The sequence below is a fragment of the Lethenteron reissneri genome, chromosome 48 (assembly GCF_015708825.2).
Source record: "Lethenteron reissneri isolate LAM-NWPU_2019-01 chromosome 48, ASM1570882v1, whole genome shotgun sequence".
Classification (NCBI taxonomy): domain Eukaryota; kingdom Metazoa; phylum Chordata; class Hyperoartia; order Petromyzontiformes; family Petromyzontidae; genus Lethenteron; species Lethenteron reissneri.
Window position 1 is genome coordinate 3,953,779 of NC_083826.1, and position 18,417 is coordinate 3,972,195.

At 55.6% G+C, this 18,417-nt stretch overlaps 2 protein-coding genes across 2 annotated transcripts in view; one reads left to right on the forward strand and one right to left on the reverse strand.

Annotated features, from left to right (window-relative positions):
• Window positions 1–5,341, reverse strand: part of LOC133354702 (zinc transporter Slc39a7-like) — a 20,950-nt gene extending 15,609 nt beyond the window's left edge. The window contains 1 exon segment of the mRNA XM_061571755.1: window positions 5,318–5,341. Within this exon segment, the coding sequence (XP_061427739.1) occupies window positions 5,318–5,341 (24 nt within the window).
• Window positions 5,342–5,643: 302 nt separating this feature from the next.
• On the forward strand, window positions 5,644–16,688 carry LOC133354642 (zinc transporter Slc39a7-like). The gene is given in 8 exon segments (XM_061571666.1): window positions 5,644–6,655; window positions 9,035–9,203; window positions 10,899–10,979; window positions 12,740–12,871; window positions 13,658–13,842; window positions 13,844–13,892; window positions 14,287–14,486; window positions 15,382–16,688. Coding segments are annotated over 8 exon segments (1,560 nt in total). The 5' UTR covers window positions 5,644–6,166; the 3' UTR covers window positions 15,637–16,688.
• The last annotated feature ends 1,729 nt before the right edge of the window (window positions 16,689–18,417 follow it).

Consider the following 18,417-nt stretch of genomic DNA (forward strand, 5'->3'; position numbering starts at 1 on the left):
CCCACCACCACCACCACGTGACCTGCCGATGCACTACCCACACTTTACCCCACCACCACCACGTGACCTTCCGATGCACCACCCACTCTTTACCCCACCACCACCACCAAGTGACCTGCCGATGCACCACCCACTCTTTACCCCACCACCACCACGTGACCTTCCTATCCACCACCCACACTTTACCCCACCACCACCACTTAACCTGCCGATATACCACCCACATTTTACCCCATCACCACCACACGTGAGCTGGTGAAGCCATTACACGGACGATGGGAAGCGAGGCATTCAAGACACTCGCTCCATAGTTTTAACTGCCGCAACGGGAGATCAAATTGAGCCGGCCACTTGCATCGCAATTGTCAGCGCGCTCGCCGTTACGCCCACTGTGGCAGCATCCTGGCGTCGTCCTTCCTGCTGTGCTGCCTTATATCGTTGTCCCGTCTCATGATGAACACCCTCACGACCTAACCCATCCGTGCGTTATCCACCAACCCTCCGGATCCGTGGTTCACCACGCGCCGGCGCATCGCGTGCCACGTGGCGACACAGCGCCCCCCTACTAAAGGAAGGAGAGAGAACATCGACCGGGAGTAAAGGATTGGAGAGAGTACAGAGCGAATTTAAGGCTGAGTCGACTTCGGGGAAGTTCAAGATTTGGGTCCGATATCACTGACCGCTGATGGTAACCATGGACCGGAATCGAAGGCGGGTTCACCGAATTGAGTAGCGTATTGCACCAAGGCCGCAATTATAATATATATGATGGTGGTTATGGTTGTACTTTATTAATCCCTAATCTCTGCCATTACATACAATGAAACAAGAAAAGGTAAAAAAAGAAAAAAACAGAGCAATGTAATACAATACACTACAGTATTAGACATTATTGGAAAAAAATAATTAAAAGTCCATCCTATGTGTTAGTGAATTTTTTTATATTTTAGGCAGGAAATTCGTTTTCAAATTTAGATTTTTTTTTCTGGGGGGGGGGACCCCAGACCCCCTGGAAGATTTGGTCCCCCCCAATATTGACTCCATGGCTACGGCCTTGCATTGCACACACACAAATACAACAATCCCCCGTGTAGACTGCTGGGGCAAGTGCTGTTAGCGAGCACCTATGAAGGCCGGCACGGCGCACGAGGGGGTGGGTGGCCAACACCACGCACGGCCGCCTTTGTCACCAGGTACTCATTTCAGGCTGAGTCAACCTAGGGGAGGCCCAGAAACGGTTCAGATTACCGTCAATTTTTGTTGGCCGTGAGCGGGAATTGAACTCGGGTGGCCGGATTCGTAGCGCAAACGTAGCGCTAACCTTTGCAACTACCGCTCACCACCACCATCGCCACAGATTTTGCCGACTCGTATCATCGATTACATTCGATGCTCAACGTCCACGATGCAAGCCCCGTCGTCGTTATCGGCCACGGTCGATCCACTGCTGGATGAAGGCCTCCTCAGCCGTCGCCATCTGTCGTGATCCTGCAATGCGCTCCGCATGGCACCTGCACACGAGTTGATCTCACCATCGCTCCGTCTTCCCTCTGGACGTGCCCTCTCAGACGCGTTCCATCCTTCGACTGCCACTCCGCGATTAGTCTCGCCCACCGGCTGTGTGTCCGAGAGACGCACGAAGACGCAGACGCACGGGGACACATGAACACTGACACACGGGGACGCCGTGAGACACAGTGAAATACACGGGGACACAGGGAGATTACTATAAGACAGTGTACATCTATACATCTGTGGGAGTCTACAGTGTGAATCTGTGGCTCTATGTGTGAGTCTATGGGTTGCTGTGTAAGTATATGGATGTCTCTGTATGTATGTTAAACTTCTTTCGCACCGTACGTAGCCAACCGTGCTACTCGGAAGTGCTCAGCGTGGGTCTATGGGTCTCAGTATGAGTCTATAGCTCTCTGTGTTAGTCTATGAATTTCAGTGTGAATCTATAGATCCCTGTGTGAGTCTACGGCTGTGAATTTAGAAACAGTATTTCTGTGTGAGCCTATGGGTCTCTACGGGTCTTAGTGTGAATTTATAGATGCCCGCGTGAGTCGATGAGTCTCTATGTGAGTGTATTGTTGGTTCTATGTATCAAGGCCGTAGCCATGGAGTCAACATTGGGGGAGACCAAATCTTCCAGGGGGTCTGGGACCCCCCCCCCCCCAGAAAAAAAATCTAAATTTGAAAACTAATTTCCTGCCTAAAATATTTAAAAAATTCACTAACACATAGGATGGACTGTTTTTTTTATTTTTTACAATAATGTCTAATAGTGTATTGTATTACATTGCTCTGTTTTTTTATATTTTCTTGCTTCATTGTATGTAATGGCAGAGATTATGGATTAAAAAGTACAACCATAACCACAATCATATAAACAGAAATCTATTTTATAGCAATATATTGGGGGGGACATTTGGAGCATATTTGAATATTGGGGGGGATGTGTGTCCCCCAATATTTATTACAATTACGGCCTTGCTCTGTCTACATCTGTACATCTTTGCGTGAGTCTATGGATTGGCCGTGTGAATCTATAAATCCCTGTGTGCGTCTATAGATATTTATCTTCGTGTGATACTTTTACACTAAGGCGATTGATGGGGCAGATGATTGCGTCAGTAGTAGCAAGTGGAGTGGCGTCATCGCTGCCGTGACGATGTATCCTTCTCCTCCCACGTGTTTGTGAGCCCACGTTATCTGTCCCATGCATCTGTCCCACGTTATTTGTCCCATTGATCTGTCCCACGTTATTTGTCCCATGTCCTTGTCCAATGGCTTTGTCCCATGGCTCTGTCCCATGGATCTGTCCCACGTTATCTGTCCCACGTTATCTGTCCCATGGATCTGTCCCACGTTATTTGTTCCATGGCCTTGTCCAATGGCTTTGTTCCATGCACCTGTCCCACGTCATTTGTCTCATGTCTCTGTCCCACGTTATCTGTCCCATTGATCTGTCCCACGTTATGTCCCATGCATCTGTCCCACGTTATTTGTCCCATGCATCTTTCCCACGTTATCTGTCCCATTGATCTGTCCCACGTTATTTGTCCCATGGCCTTGTCCAATGGCTTTGTCCCATGGATCTGTCCCACGTCATTTGTCTCATGGCTCTGTCTCACGTTATCTGTCCCACGGCCCCTGTTCCGAGTGGTGGACAAAAGTCGACACTCACGCGCACCCCGCGAGTTCTAAATGTATCCCATTGGGAAATCGATGCAGGTGTTTGTGTTGACGTTTGAGGCTGAGTGGACCCCTACTGCCTCCTAGTGGCTCAACAGTTACGTAGATTATAAGAATAGGTTAAACCCTTTATAGCAATTAAACAGTTGTGCCAAGATGTTAAAACACCAAACTGAATCATGTCTACATTAACCACAAATAATTGTGAACATGAAAAAAAACACATGCTGTGGTAGTAAATGATGATGTATTGTCTTTGAAACTGATTGGTCCACACCAGAGACGGCTTTTTTATTTTATTTCTTAACCTGACGACGGCTGCTTGTGTTGTGTCCGAAACGTCGTGAGAATCTTATTGTCAAATTTTTATTATTTTATTATTTCCCTTCTACGTGACTTTCCCGAAAGATCCAAGAATATGAATCCCTGCAGTCACGAAAGCTTTAAATCGAAATTTAGAGACAGCTTTCTTTAGAGCCTCGTCTCAAACAGCGTTAGTCCAGAGGACGCCAAAAGGCGAACATCACAAAGATATCTACACTATGGGAACCTCATTTGCCAGTAAAAATATGATAATTGTTTTTTTACCCTTCTATCTGGCAACAAAACTGACACCTTTTTACAAGGAGTCATGTTTGCATAGACCACAATACCTGCAGTCATAATACAAACAAAAGACATAATTCTGATAATGTGCACTGTCCTTGAAGTTGATTGGTCCACACCCGAGACAGCTTTTATTAGAGCCTAGTCTCACATGGGTTGGACCAGATGACGCCATGTGAGACTAGGCTCTAAGGAAAGCTGTCTCGGGTGTGGACCAATCAATTTCAAGGAGAAGTGCATACATTATCAGAGTTATGTCTTTTGTTTGCATTATGACTGCAGGTATTGTGGTCTATGCAAACATGACTCCTTGTAAAAAGGTGTCAGTTTTTTTGCCAGATAGAAGGGTAAAAAAAACAATTATCATCACAAAGATAATGCCAGTCAAGACATTGAGAGCTCGGGGTGAGCAGCTACAAAGGTCAATCTGGTATGGACCAGAGACAGCTTTGTATATGATGCACTGTCAAATACAATGCATCATATACTACCACATCATGTTTTTGTTGTTGTTGTTGTTGCATGTTCACCACAAGTATGTGTGTGGTTAATGCAGACATGCTTCCTCGCAAAAGGTTTCAGTTTGGTGTTTTAACATCTTGACACCTCCTGTTTTATTGTCACAAAGGGTAAAATACTATTCTGATACTTTTATACTGGCCCATGATGTTGCAAAGATTGCGAATTAAAACGCGCAGTGCGTACACATGTACTGCATCGGTTACCTCATTGGTACTTGCACTACACTCGAATTGGTTGTGAGTTAAGATTGCAGATTATGTCTAAAAATCAATCAAGGGGGCGTCCATAAATGACGTCACGCGATTTTGGACGCTTTTTTACCCTCCCCCCTCATTAAAACATGCTTCAAATCGCTTTAAACTACTGTCATTGTAGTGCGTATTTAATGTGGCGCTGCACTCTGATGTTGTAGGAGAACACATTTATTAAAAAGTCTATTTAATTAAGTAGAACGTGTTGTCTATATTTAAAGTTGCGCATTTTGATGTGACGTCACATTTCTCCCCCCGTCACACAAATGTCTGACCCCCCCCCCCCCCTAGGTGCGTGACGTCATTTATGGACGGCCCTAAGTCTCCGGTCTAATTTGCGATGTTACCACCTTCATCACCGCAGCCCCACGTGATGTGGCGCGATGACGTCACCCCGCATCGCTTTTCCCGCCACTGTGACCGTGACGTCATCACGCACCTCATTAATGCCTCACGGTGGCGACGTCATCGCGTTAAAGAATTACGGGAGTTGTTGACGTCATCACGCACCGCGCTGCAATGATGGGGCGGCGTGATTTGTCACCCACAGCCCGAGTCAGTTAAACGCGTGGTGACGTCACCACGCTTTCACGGCGGTTGTGGAGAAAGCGCGATGACGTCACCACGCTTTCACGACACTTACAATTGAATGAGCGGATGACGTCGACACGCTCTTAACGGCGGCTGTGGAGAAAGCGCGATGACGTCACGGCCGCGTGCGTGATGCCGTCATCACGCACGCTTTGCGGCTGCGGTGACGCCATCACGCTCATCGTGGAGCGACGCGACCTGCCACGTCACGTGCCCCCTCCCCCACAACAACGCGGGGGGGGAGGGGGACGGCGGGGGGGGGCCCACGAGCTTGTGCTCCCATTGGCTGCGGCGCGCGCGACGTCTCTCGGGCCGGCGGGCCAATCGCGAGGCGGCGTGTGGGGGGGGGGGGGGGTCGTTCCGCAGTTGGGGGGAGGGGGGAGGGGGGCGGGGGGGGCCCACGAGCTTGTGCTCCCATTGGCTGCAGCGCGCGCGACGTCTCTCGGGCCGGCGGGCCAATCACGAGGCGGCGTGTGGGGGGGGGGGGAATGAAAATCCCGAAAGGGAACGCGGATCTGGAGTCGAGGGAACCAGAGCCGAGCCGAGAGCCAAGGAGGAGGAGGGAGAAAACCAGGGGAGTGCGATTCTGCCAGCGGTGTCCGAGCGATGGTGAAGTGGGCACGCAAGGGCAGAGCACATCATCCGGGGCAGAGCGAAACTGTGGCCCCATCGCGTAGGCGTACGGATCCCAACTAGGCCGGAGCGACGGGAGGGAACAGCGCGGAGCTGAACGGAACCGCTGTTGAGTAGAACCCCCCCACACACATCACCACCATCACCACCATCACCCCACGTCCACAACACCGGCGGGCAGAGTTACCGGGGAAACGAAGATCCCGAGTTTGTGAGAAGCGGGAACCACGCGGAAAACGGAACCAGATTCCGAACCAGAGCGAATCCGGTGGGGAGTTGGGGGAGTTGGGGGACCTTGGAGAGAGGCGAGCGAGACTCCAAAGCCAGAGAGAGAGACCCCCAGAGTAGCAGCGAGACTCCCCGCAATGTCTCCCCTCTTCCTCCTGCGCCTCGGCCTGCTCGCGGGCCTCGTGTGCGCGACCGTGAGCGGCCAGGGCCACGGGCACTCGCACGGTGGACAAGCCGGACACGGGCACACTCACGGTGGACAAGCCGGACACGTGCACACTCACGGTGGACAAGCCGGACACGGGCACACTCACGGTGGACAAGCCGGACACGGGCACTCGCACGGTGGACAAGCCGGGCACGGGCACACTCACGGTGGACAAGCCGGGCACGGGCACTCGCACGGTGGACAAGCCGGGCACACTCACGGTGGACAAGCCGGACACGGGCACACTCACGGGCCCGGCGGAGGCTGCCCTCACGGCCACGGGCCTACCAACCCGGCCGATAAGTACCACCAGAAGCACTACGAGACGGCCAAGACTCAGCAGCAGCAGCAGGGGCAGCAAGAGGAGATGGAGCTCCACGGGACTGAGAGGAGAGACGCGGCGACCGTGTGGATGCAGGTGAGGCCTGTCGCTGTGTGGATACGTGCAGAACGCCGGGTGGATAAAGCACAGCAAGTTGGTACAGTAGGAGGCACATGTGGTGCACCTAGCCTGTCACAGTAGGGGGGGCACAGGTGGTGCATCAGCCAGTCATCTCGGTCGTCTCAGTCAGTCGACCCGTGGCACCTGATGGGTCTGCCCCGTGACCTCCTCCTGCCAGTGGGTGTTCGACACTTTACGTGGCCTCAAGGTGCACATAGCCTGGCACAAGCGTCGTGGTGACGTCACCGCCACTTAGTGGCGAATGGAGGTCGTTGTTGTTGTTGTGTAGATGCAGGCGATGGCTGTCGCTGTGCGTGTCGCCGCGTCTTTCTGTCGGTTCAACCCGTGGCGCCGGCTGCGTTCTGCCCCGTGACCTCCTGCCAGTGAGTGTTCGACACTTCACGTGATAGCCTCAAGGTGCACATAGCCTGGCACAAGCGCCGTGGCAGGCGGCACTGCCGCTTAGTGGCGAATGGCGGTGGTTGTTGTTGTTGTTGTGGGGAGCGAGCGCCTCGGTGTTGCCGTGCCTCCACGTGTCGCGTGGAGCGGTGGCGCAGCGGTTAGCGCGACGAACCCTGCGACCCGAAATTCGAGTCCCGCTCACGATCACCCCCCAACAACTCCGCCGCCGCCGGTGGCGAATATATTTGGACCGCGGTCTCCTGCTCCTCCCCTAGGTCGACTCGGCCTTGAACGAGTACCCGGTGCGGTGTGGAAAAACATCGTCCACTGTGTGGAGGCAAAGGTGGCCGGGCGTGGTGCTGGCCACCCACACCCACTTCGTGTGCCGTGCCGGCCTTCATAGGTGCTGCTCGCTGACAGCAACTGTTTAAGGGGATCTTCGTCTTATTTTTTTGTGAGCGGTGGCGCAGTGGGTGAGCCAGCTTGAGTGGTGAATATCTGAACCGGTCTTGAGCCTCCCTCTAGGTCGACTCAGCCCTAAATGAGTAAGCCGGGGCAAGTGGGTCAGGCCACAAACCCGCTCGTACACCAAGCCAGCCTTAAAGCGCTTTGACTGTATGTTGAACTCCTTTGTTGAACATCCTTCGCGCACCGCACGTAGCCAACCAGGCACTTGCCCCAACAGTCTGTCGAAGTCGACACGGGGGGGTGCGGGGCACAGCGGGCAGTACACGTGGTGCAAACCACCAGTCGTCTCAGTCGACCCGTAACACCCCGTGACGCGCAGTAGCCGTCTATCCGTGTCCGCTGATCCGCCCCATGGCAGCCGGAGTGCTGACGTGTCTCTCCGTGTCCCCACGTGTCTCTCCGTGTCCCCACGTGTCCCTCTGTGTTCAGCGTCTCCACGTGCACCTTCCACGTCTCCCTCTCTCTCTCTCCTCGTGTGCCTCCGATTAGAACGGGTGGCTGCGTATTGCGCGAAGGAAGTTCATATATGTATAGATTAGTCCGTGCCTCCAGGTGTCCCTCCGTAGTTACACGTGTCTCCCGTCTCCACGTGTCCCTTGCTCTTTTTTTACTTCCTCAAGTCCCCGGCGCTTCTGTGCTGTCCCCATGTCTCCCCGTGTCTCACCATGCCGCCGTGTTTCCGTGTCTCACTGTGTCCCCGTGTCTCATCGTGTCGCGGTGTCTCAATGTGTCACCATGTCTCACCGTGTCGCCATGTGTTTCCGTGTCTTCTCCCCGTATCTCGCTGTGTCCCCACGTCTCACCATGCCCCGGTGTCTCGCCATGTCCCCATGTCTCACCGTGCCGCCGTGTGATTCCATGTCTCTTACCATGTCCCGGTATCTCACCGTGCCGCCGTGTTTCCGTATCTTCCCCCCTTGTCTCACTGTCTCCGTATCTTACTGTGTCTCCGTGTCTCACCATGTTCCCATGTCTCACCGTGCCGTCGTGTGTATCCATGTCTCTTACCATGTCCCCGTGTCTCACCGTGTCTCACCATGTCACCGTGTCTCACCATGTCACCGTGTCTCACCGTGTCCCCGTGTCTCACCATGCCGTCGTGTGTATCCGTGTCGTGTCCCCGTGTCTCACCGTGTCTCACCGTGTCTCACCGTGTCTCACCGTGTCCCCGTGTCTCATCGTGTCTCACCGTGTCCCCGCGTCTCACCGTGTCCCCGCGTCTCACCGTGTCCCCGTGTCTCACCGTGTCCCCGTGTCTCACCGTGTCCCCGTGTCTCACCATGCCGTCGTGTGTATCCGTGTCGTGTCCCCGTGTCTCACCGTGTCTCACCGTGTCTCACCGTGTCTCACCGTGTCTCACCGTGTCTCACCGTGTCCCCGTGTCTCATCGTGTCTCACCGTGTCCCCGCGTCTCACCGTGTCCCCGTGTCTCACCGTGTCCCCGTGTCTCACCGTGTCCCCGTGTCTCACCATGTCTCCCCGCAGGCCCTGGGCGCCACGCTGCTGATCTCCGCCGCGCCGTTCCTCATACTCTTCCTGGTGCCGCTCGACTCGGACTCGGCGCGTCGCTCCTCGCTGCTGCACACGCTGCTCAGCTTCGCCTCGGGGGGACTCCTCGGAGACGCCTTCCTCCACCTCATCCCCCACGCCATCGGTGACCGCAGCACCCGAGTGGCCTGCCTCCACACGGCGTGTCTCTGCGTGGCGTGTCTCTGCGTGGCGTGTCTCTGCGTGGCGTGTCTCTGCGTGGCGTGTCTCCACACGGCGTGTCTCTGCGTGGCGTGTCTCCACACGGCGTGTCTCCACACGGCGTGTCCTCTGCGTGCGTGTCTCTGCGTGGCGTGTCTCTGCGTGGCGTGTCCTCTGCGTGGCGTGTCTCGGCGTGGCTTGTCTCTGCGTGGCGTGTCTCTGCGTGGCGTGTCTCTGCGTGGCGTGTCTCCGCGTGTCTCTGCGTGGCGTGTCTCCGCGTGGCGTGTCTCCACGTGGCGTGTCTCCGCGTGGCGTGTCTTTGTGTGGCGTGTCTCCACACGGCGTGTCTCCGCGTGGCGTGTCTCTGCGTGGCGTGTCTCTGCGTGGCGTGTCCTCCGCGTGGCGTTCTCCTCGTGGCGTGTCTCCGCGTGGCGTGTCTCCGCGTGGCGTGTCTCCACACAGCGTGTCCGTGGCGTTCCTCCCGTTGCGTGGCGTGTCTCTGCGTGGCGTGTCTCTGCGTGGCGTGTCTCTGCGTGGCGTGTCTCTGCGTGGCGTGTCTCTGCGTGGCGTGTCTCTGCGTGGCGTGTCTCTGCGTGGCGTGTCTCTGCGTGGCGTGTCTCTGCGTGGCGTGTCTCCGCGTGGCGTGTCTCCTCGTGGCGTGTCTCCGCGTGGCGTGTCTCCGCGTGGCGTGTCTCCACACAGCGTGTCTCTGCGTGGCGTGTCTCCACACGGCGTGTCTCTGCGTGGCGTGTCTCCGCGTGGCGTGTCTCCTCGTGGCGTGTCTCCGCGTGGCGTGTCTCCGCGTGGCGTGTCTCCACAAGCGTGTCTCTGCGTGGCGTCTCCACACGGCGTGTCTCTGCGTGGCGTGTCTCTGCGTGGCGTGTCTCTGCGTGGCGTGTCTCTGCGTGGCGTGTCTCTGCGTGGCGTGTCTCTGCGTGGCGTGTCTCTGCGTGGCGTGTCTTGCGTGGCGTGTCTCCGCGTGGCGTGTCTCTGCGTGGCGTGGCGTGTCTCACACAGCGTGTCTCTGCGTGGCGTGTCTCACACGGCGTGTCTCTGCGTGGCGTGTCTCCACACGGCGTGTCTCTGCGTGGCGTGTCTCTGCGTGGCGTGTCTCTGCGTGGCGTGTCTCTGCGTGGCGTGTCTCTGCGTGGCGTGTCTCTGCGTGGCGTGTCTCTGCGTGGCGTGTCTCTGCGTGGCGTGTCTCCGCGTGGCGTGTCTCTGCGTGGCGTGTCTCCACACGGCGTGTCTCTGCGTGGCGTGTCTCCACACGGCGTTTCTCTGCGTGGCGTGTCTCCACACGGCGTGTCTCTGCGTGGCGTGTCTCCACACGGCGTGTCTCTGCGTGGCGTGTCTCTGCGTGGCGTGTCTCCACACGGCGTGTCTCCACACGGCATGTCTCTGTGTGGCGTGTCTCCACACTGCGTGTCTCCACACGGCATGTCTCTGCGTGGCGTGTCTCCACACGGCGCGTCTCTGCGTGGCGTGTCTTTGCATAGCATTTTCTTGCTGTGGATTTCACACCTGATGATGATTGCTTGTGTTGCAGTCGAAACGTCGTGAGAATTTTTTAATGTTTTATATTTTTATTATTTTATTATTTCCTTTCTACGTGACTTTACCGAAAGAACCATATGATTTGTTGTGTCTCCGTGTATCTCAGAGCCGCACTCTCACCACTCGGAGTCCGGACACGGACACGGACACGGCGAGACGCACAACCAGGGACACGGACACAGCCACGGTGAGACAACACGGACTGCGTGTGTGTGTCATGGGTGGAAAAAACTCGATTTTTCCAGCGGCAGACATCGAGTTTTTTCTTTAATACAATTGAACCCGATTTCGGGGAATTAAAGCCTGGTTTAATGAATACGAAACTCTGATCCGAGGCTTAGGCTGCTTCCTTCGTCGGTGCTACTATCGTACTCGGGGGGCCGTCGGGCACGGGGTAGTCGTTGAATGCGGCGGGCAGGTTGGTCTTGATGAACACGAGCTTCTCCTCCACAATCGTGGGCGCCGCCAGTGAGTTCCTTACTGGCGGCGTTGAGAAGTTGGCGAAGTGCGGTTCTGCAATTAGAACAAATTAAACCGGATTTCTCCCAATCTCAGATGATCTTGTTTAATATAAAAAGACAATTAAACCCGATTGTAAAAAACCCGACTGTGCCACCCTTGGTGTGTGTATATCTCACGTGACCTTTTTTTCCATTATCGAAGTATGAAAAATAAGAATTGGTTTTACCCTTTCCGGCAATGAAACAGGAGCTGTTAAGATGTTCTAACACCAAACAGAAACCTTTTGCAAGGAATCAAGTCACTGCATTGACCACCCGTACATGTGGTGAACACACAAACAAACATGCTTCTAATTCTAGATTTGAAGCTTTCGTGACTGCAAGGATTCATACTCTTAGTTTTTTCGGTAAAGTCACGTAGCAAATCTGGCTGTGACGGTCCCACCTGATGACGGAGACTTGTGTTGCCTCCGAAACCTCGTGATTTTTATTATTTTATTTTATTAATTTTAATTTCATTTTTTTACCTACATGACTTTACCGAAAAAACTAAGAGTATAAACATGCTTTTGATAATGTAGGCCAATCGGTTTTAAAGGCAGCGCATTTATTACCAGAGCATACGTGTCAACCCATACGGTTTACCCATATTCTTGTGCAAGGAAATTGAGTTTTCAGGTCCATATGGGACTTTGCAGGATGATCGTTGAGATTTAAAAGGGCACGGCGTGACCAATAAGCTCTGAATTGATCTGTAATAAGGTCGGCACTGATAAGGGGTTGACAGGGATGCCAGAGGATGTTTGTTTCCATGTTCACCACAAGTACGTGTGGTTAATGCAGACTTGATTCCTAGCAAAAGGTTTCTGTTTGGCGTTTGAACATCTTAACAACTGTTTTAATTTCAGTCAGGGTAAAACCTCTTCTTACTTTTCATACTGTGTGTGTATACATTGCTGCGTGCCTACGTGTGTCTGTGTCTGTGGTTTTTTGTGGATATGTATCTCAAGTCAATCAACCCATGGCACCTGGGTCTGTCCCGTGACCTCCTGTCAGCGAGCCCCTTCCACACTCCACGTGGCCTTCGAGGTGCACCTAGCCTGGCACCACTTAATGGCGAATGGCGTCTGTTGTTGCTGTTGTTGTCCGTGTGTGTCTTTGCCTTGTGTGTGTATCTGTGTGTGCGGGAAGCGGTGACGCAGTGGTGAGCGCACTGCGCTACGAACCCGGCAACCTGAGTTGAATTCCCACTCACGGCCAACACCAGTGATGTTTATCTGAAATGATGCTGGGCCACACCTAAGTACCCGGTGCGGTGTGTAAACATCGCCACTGGGGAAACAAAGGCGGCCGGGCGAATATGGTGTTGGCCACCCACCCCTTCGTGCGCCGTGCCGGTCTTCATAGGTGCTACTCGCTAACAGCACTTGCCCCAACAGTCTGTTAAGGCTACACGGGTGGGGGGGGTCATTGTCTTTGTTTGCAGGCCCTGGCTCGCACCTCATGTCCGTGGGCCTCTGGGTTCTGTGCGGAATCATCGTCTTCCTCTCCGTGGAGATGTTCGTGAGACACATCAAAGGGAGCCATGGACACGGCCACAGTCACGGTCACGCTCACGGTGAGTCACTGTCAGTCACGGGAGAGCAGTCGCGGTGCTTATAGTCACAGACACGGGTATAGCCACGGCATAGGCGTGTTCACTGTCATCGTCTTTGCAAGGCATAGTCCCGGACGAAGTGTGAGATCACGAATCCACACGTGTGTGCGTGTGTGTGTGCGTGTGTGCGTGCGCACGTGTGTGCGTGCGTGTGTGTGTGTGCGTGTGTGTGCGTGCGTGCGTTGTGTGCGTGCGTGCTGTGTGTGAGTGTGTGCGTGCGTGTGTGTGTGTGCGTGCGTGCGTGTGTGCGCGTGCGTGCGTGTGTGCGCGTGCGTGCGTGTGTGCGCGTGCGTGTGTGTGTGCGTGCGTGTGTGTGTGCGTGCGTGTGTGTGCATGTGTGTACGTCCGAATGTAAGTTGGGAAGTGGTGGCGCAGTTGTTGGCACGGTGCGCTACAAACCCGGCGACCCGAACTCGATTCCCTCTCACGGTCAGAATGAGAACATTTATTGATACTGGAGGAATCCGATGAGCTATGAAGCTCTTTTTCACAGATGTCCAGTAGTCGACATCGGTGGCGACTGTCTGAACCGGTCCAGGGCCTGCCCCTAGATCGACTCAGCCTTAAATGAGTACATGTTCCGGCGTGTAAACATCAACACTGGGGGAGACAAAGGTATGTGGCCTTGGAGTGGTGCTGGACACCCTCCCACGTCGTCGTGTGCCGTGTTACTCGCTGACAGCACTTGCCCCAACCGCCTGCGCGGGCTACACAGGGGACCTTTGTCTTTGTGTGTGCGGCGCGCAGTCGAGAAACGAGAGAAGGGAGCGAAGAAATCGGATAAAGGGGACGGGGAGGGGGAGGTGGTGGAGGGGGAGGAGGTGGTGGAGGGGAAGGAGGTGGTGGAGGGGGAGGTGGAGGGGGTGCGGAGGAGACGCCCGGACCCAGCCAGCCCCCAGGAGGGGGAGGTGGCTCCTGCAGACGGGGGCCAGGGGGGGGGCCCAGGAGGGAGGGGCTGAGAAGAGGGAGGAGGAGCCCAAACGTGAGTGACGCGTGTGTCTCCGTGTCCCTGTGTGTCGGTGTCCTTGTGGTTCTGACTCCGTGACCCTATGTCTGTGTCATCAGTTCCCCACGTGTCCCCGTGTACCTGTTTTCTAATGTCTTCCAGGGTCATCATTTCGCCGAGTCCCCGTGTGTCTGCGTGTGTCCGCGTGTCCCTGTGTGTCCCCCCGTGTGTCTGCGTGTGTGTCCGTGTGTCCCTGTGTCCCCCCGTGTCTGCGTGTGTGTCCCTGTGTCCGCGCGTGTGTCCGCGCGTGTGTCCGCGCGTGTGTCCGCGCGTGTGTCCGTGTGTCCCAATGTATCCGCGTGCGTGTAAGGAGAACCACACGTGTCCAGCTGCTTGAACCTTGTCCCCCGCGTCTCGCCCGCGTCTCCAGGAGAGCTGCAGGTGTCGGGCTACCTGAACCTGGCAGCGGACGTGACGCACAACTTCACGGACGGCCTGGCGATCGGGGCCTCCTTCCTGGTGGGGCCCAACGTGGGCGTGGTGACGACGCTCACCATCCTGCTGCACGAGATCCCCCACGAGATCGGCGACTTCGCCATCCTCCTGCAGTCGGGCTGCACCAAGAGACAGGTGGGAGGGGTGGGGAGGGACGGGGGGGGGGGGGGTTGAGCAGTTCCTGGGCCTCCCCTAGGTCGACTGCGTGGTGCGGTGTGTAGTAAACATCGCCTCTGGGGAGACAAAGGCGGCCGGGCGTGGTCCTGGCCACCCAACCTCTCCTGTGCCGCGCAGGCCTTCATAGGTTCTGCTGCTCGCGAACAGCACTTGCCCCACCAGTGTGTGAAGGTTATATGGGGAGGGGGGACCTTTGTCTCTGCACGAGTGTGCGAGTGATGGTGGGCTCCAAGAAGCAAGTCAGGGAGGACGATGATGATGACATAAATAATAAAGATTTTTAGGTTAGATCCCGTAAGTATAAATGTGTCGTAACCCTCCACCACCCGACACAGCCAATTAGTAAGGGATTTGTCACGTAAACAACACACAAATTGGTGACTACTTCAGCCCACCGATGTTGGAGAGTAAATCTACGTTTACAATTTGAGTTCAATAACGTTTCGCTGGTAATTACATCCAGCATTACTGGGCGATTTGCCATAATAGCGGTAGGTTTTGTTTACGTGCCAAATCCCTTACTAATTGGCTGTGTCGGGTGGTGGAGGTTTACGACACATTTATACTTACACGATCGAAACGTCGTGATTTATTTTATTTTCTACCCACGTGACTTTACCGAAAGAACCAAAGAGTATGGATTCCTGCAGTCACGAAAGCTTCAAATCAAGATTAACCCAACAACCTTTATTATTAATGACATCGGCCGCGAAAGCCAACTACACGTTAAACTGATGATGATAATAACGAATGATGCTGCTGATGACGACGATGACGATAACCACGGTTATAACAACGATGACGAAGTTGACGACGATGACATCTCCCCCCACCCCACCGCACCCCGACGCAGGCCATGTGGCTGCAGCTGTTGACGGCGGTGGGCGCCCTGGCGGGCACGGCGTGCTCGCTGCTGGCGGAAGGGGCTGGCGAGGCGGCCTCTGCGTGGGTGCTGCCTTTCACTGCGGGCGGCTTCATCTACATCGCCACCGTCTCCATCCTGCCCGAGCTGCTGGGCCGAGCCGCGCCCCTCGCTCAGTCCGCCCGACAACTCGTCGCCATGCTCACCGGCGTCGCCATGATGGTGCTCATCGCCGCGTTCGAGTAATGCGGCGGTGTGGGGGGGGATGTGAGGATGGGGGGGGGGGTGCTGGGGTGATGCGAGGAGGATGCCCGTGAATGGGGAGAGGAGTATCAATGGCCGTGATGTGGGCGGGGAGAGGATGGGAGTGATGGGCGAGTGATGGAGGGGATGGAGCCATGGTGGGGTGAGGGGGTGGAGGGGGCAGGAGTGATGATGAGAGGATGGAGAGGGTGTGTTGAGAGAGTGGCGGTCTCCGAGGGGTGTTGTCTGTGGCTGTAACGGAGTGCAAGTGTCGGTGTGTAGGGTGTGTGTCCGTGCTCCCGTGTGTCCTTGTATTGGGTGTCTGTCTGTCACAAAGTGGATTCTCATCATTCCATAGTTAAATGTGTGTATGTGTGACTCTGGGTTTGTGTTTGTGTGCACATGTCTGGGTGAGTGTGTGTATCTGCGAGTGTCCGTGTGAGTCTGCATGTGACTTTGTATGATCTGCAATCTCTTTTAATTCAAACGCTCCGCGTGTGGGAGACGGTATGAATTTGTCCGAGCGTTTCCGTGCGTGTCAGTGTGTTGGGGAGCGGTGGCGCACCGGTTAGCGCACTGCACTACGATATGAGCGAACCGAGTTCAATTCCCGGACCACAGCTGACAAGGTCAGCGAGTGACATTTGCACCCGGCTCAAGGCTTTACCCCCCCTAGGTCGACTCGGCCTTAAACGAGTGCCTGGTGCAGCGTGCACACGTCAGCACTGGGGGAGACAAAGGCGGCCGTGTATAATGCTGGCCACAATACCCCCCCCCTCCTGTGCCGTGTCGGCCTCCATAAGTCGCTCGTTAACATCGCTTGCCCCAACAGTCTGTAGAGGCTACATGGGGGACCTGTGTGTGTGTGTGTCGGTGTGGGTGGACTAACACAAGGGGTGCGTGTGTGTGCGTCAACACACACCACAGGTTTACACACCCGCGCATGCTCTACACGTACACACACCCGCACAACGTTACACGGTCTCCTATATCATGTGAATGCCTGATCTGTAACGAGGCCCCAGTTTACGCGAATAAATCTCCACGCAATTTTGGCCGACCAGTGTGTGTGTGCGTGCGCGTGTGTGTGTGCGTGCGCGTGTGTGTGTGCGTGCGCGTGTGTGATGAGTGAGCGGTGGCACTGCGGTCAACGCACAGCGCTACGAACCCTCTGACTAGAGTTCGATTCGCGATCACAATTCCAATAGCCGGCGAATATCTCAACTGGTCCTGGGCCTCCACCATGAAAGTGAAAGGCCACTCTGCGCTGCTGGTCATCCATCCATGCCGCGTCCCATTCCGGCCCACAGAAGTGCCGTTCGCTAAGGGCACTTGCCCCAACAGTCTGTGTGCGCAGTTTGTATGTTCTCTCCCCCTGTTCTGCATGGGTTTCCTCCGGGCTCTCCGTTTTGACTTCCGTCGCTAAAAGTTACCCGCCCACCCACCCACAGCGTGAAACCTGTGATGGTCAAAAACATCCCAGTCACTGCTGAAGATCCCCTGCAAGTCACTCGACGTGTGACCCCCGCACAGTAGCAGCAAGATCACCCCCCTCCCTACTGCGAGAACTTGGCAAGACCCTCCTGAAAAGAGGCTCTTGAGACTCGAGGCTTTCCTGCGGCTCCACGCACGGCGAGAGGTCATGTTGAGCTGACGACAACCTTGCCCCACCAATTGTTTGGCTACGTACGGTGCAGAAGAAGTTCAACATGCATACAGCGGAAGGTTTTTTGAGAACGATGACTGTCCTTGACCCCTGTTCACGCGTGCGCACTCGCTACGACCAATCAGACGCCAGAGAAATGAAAGCGAACTCCAGGACGGGGTCGGGTCGGGTCGCGGCTCCGCACGACGGCGACTTTAATTCGGCAATGGCCGCCAACGCGTGACCTCGTTTCTCACCGCGAAACATTCACCACACGCGGCGGACAAATGAACAACGGTTGCCTGGTGGGGCGGCCACAGGAGGCGGCCACGGGGGGCGACTCAGAGAGAGGGGACGACTCGGGAGACGCCAGGAGGAGGAACCACAGACGAGGAGCGGGAAGGCAGCAGCAGTAGCAGCAGTAGCAGCAGGAGCAGCAGCAGGAGCAGCAGCAGGAGCAGCAGCACCAGCAGTAGCAGCAGCACCAGCAGTAGCAGCAGCAGTAGCAGCAGCAGCAGTAGCAGCAGCAGTAGCAGCAGTAGCAGCAGCAGCAGCAGCACCAGTAGCAGCAGCAGTAGCAGCAGCAGTAGCAGCAGCAGCAGTAGCAGCAGTAGCAGCAGCACCAGCAGTAGCAGCAGCAGCAGTAGCACCAGCAGTAGCACCAGCAGCAGCAGCCACGCGGTGGTGAGAAGCCGCCGGCGCTACCAACGATTTCCCGCCGAGCTCTGTGGTCCTCTTCACATCGTGAGGAGCTATCGTCCGATGAAACCCACTCGTGTGAGGGGGCGACAACACACACGATCCCCATGCACATGGAGCGGGTGGAGTCCACACTTTGCTGGACCGCCTTCTCTTGGCAGAGCCAGGATACGGGCTCCTCGTTGACACCCATCCAGGGTAAGAAGGGAGTTTCGCAGGACTTGTGGATGATCCACCAACCTTTGCTACTGCCTCCACAGTTCCAGAGCACAGCCACCGCCAGCACCCGGCTACGGCGAGCAGCGGTATACTGGACGTGGTGTGCCGGGTCACGGACCCGGGCGGGCGCAGCTGAGGCTGTGCGCGCTACAATAAGCTGGGACGACGACGACGCCGCCGTGTGGTGCAGTGGTCAGCAGTAGCAGCGCAGCTGGGGCCGT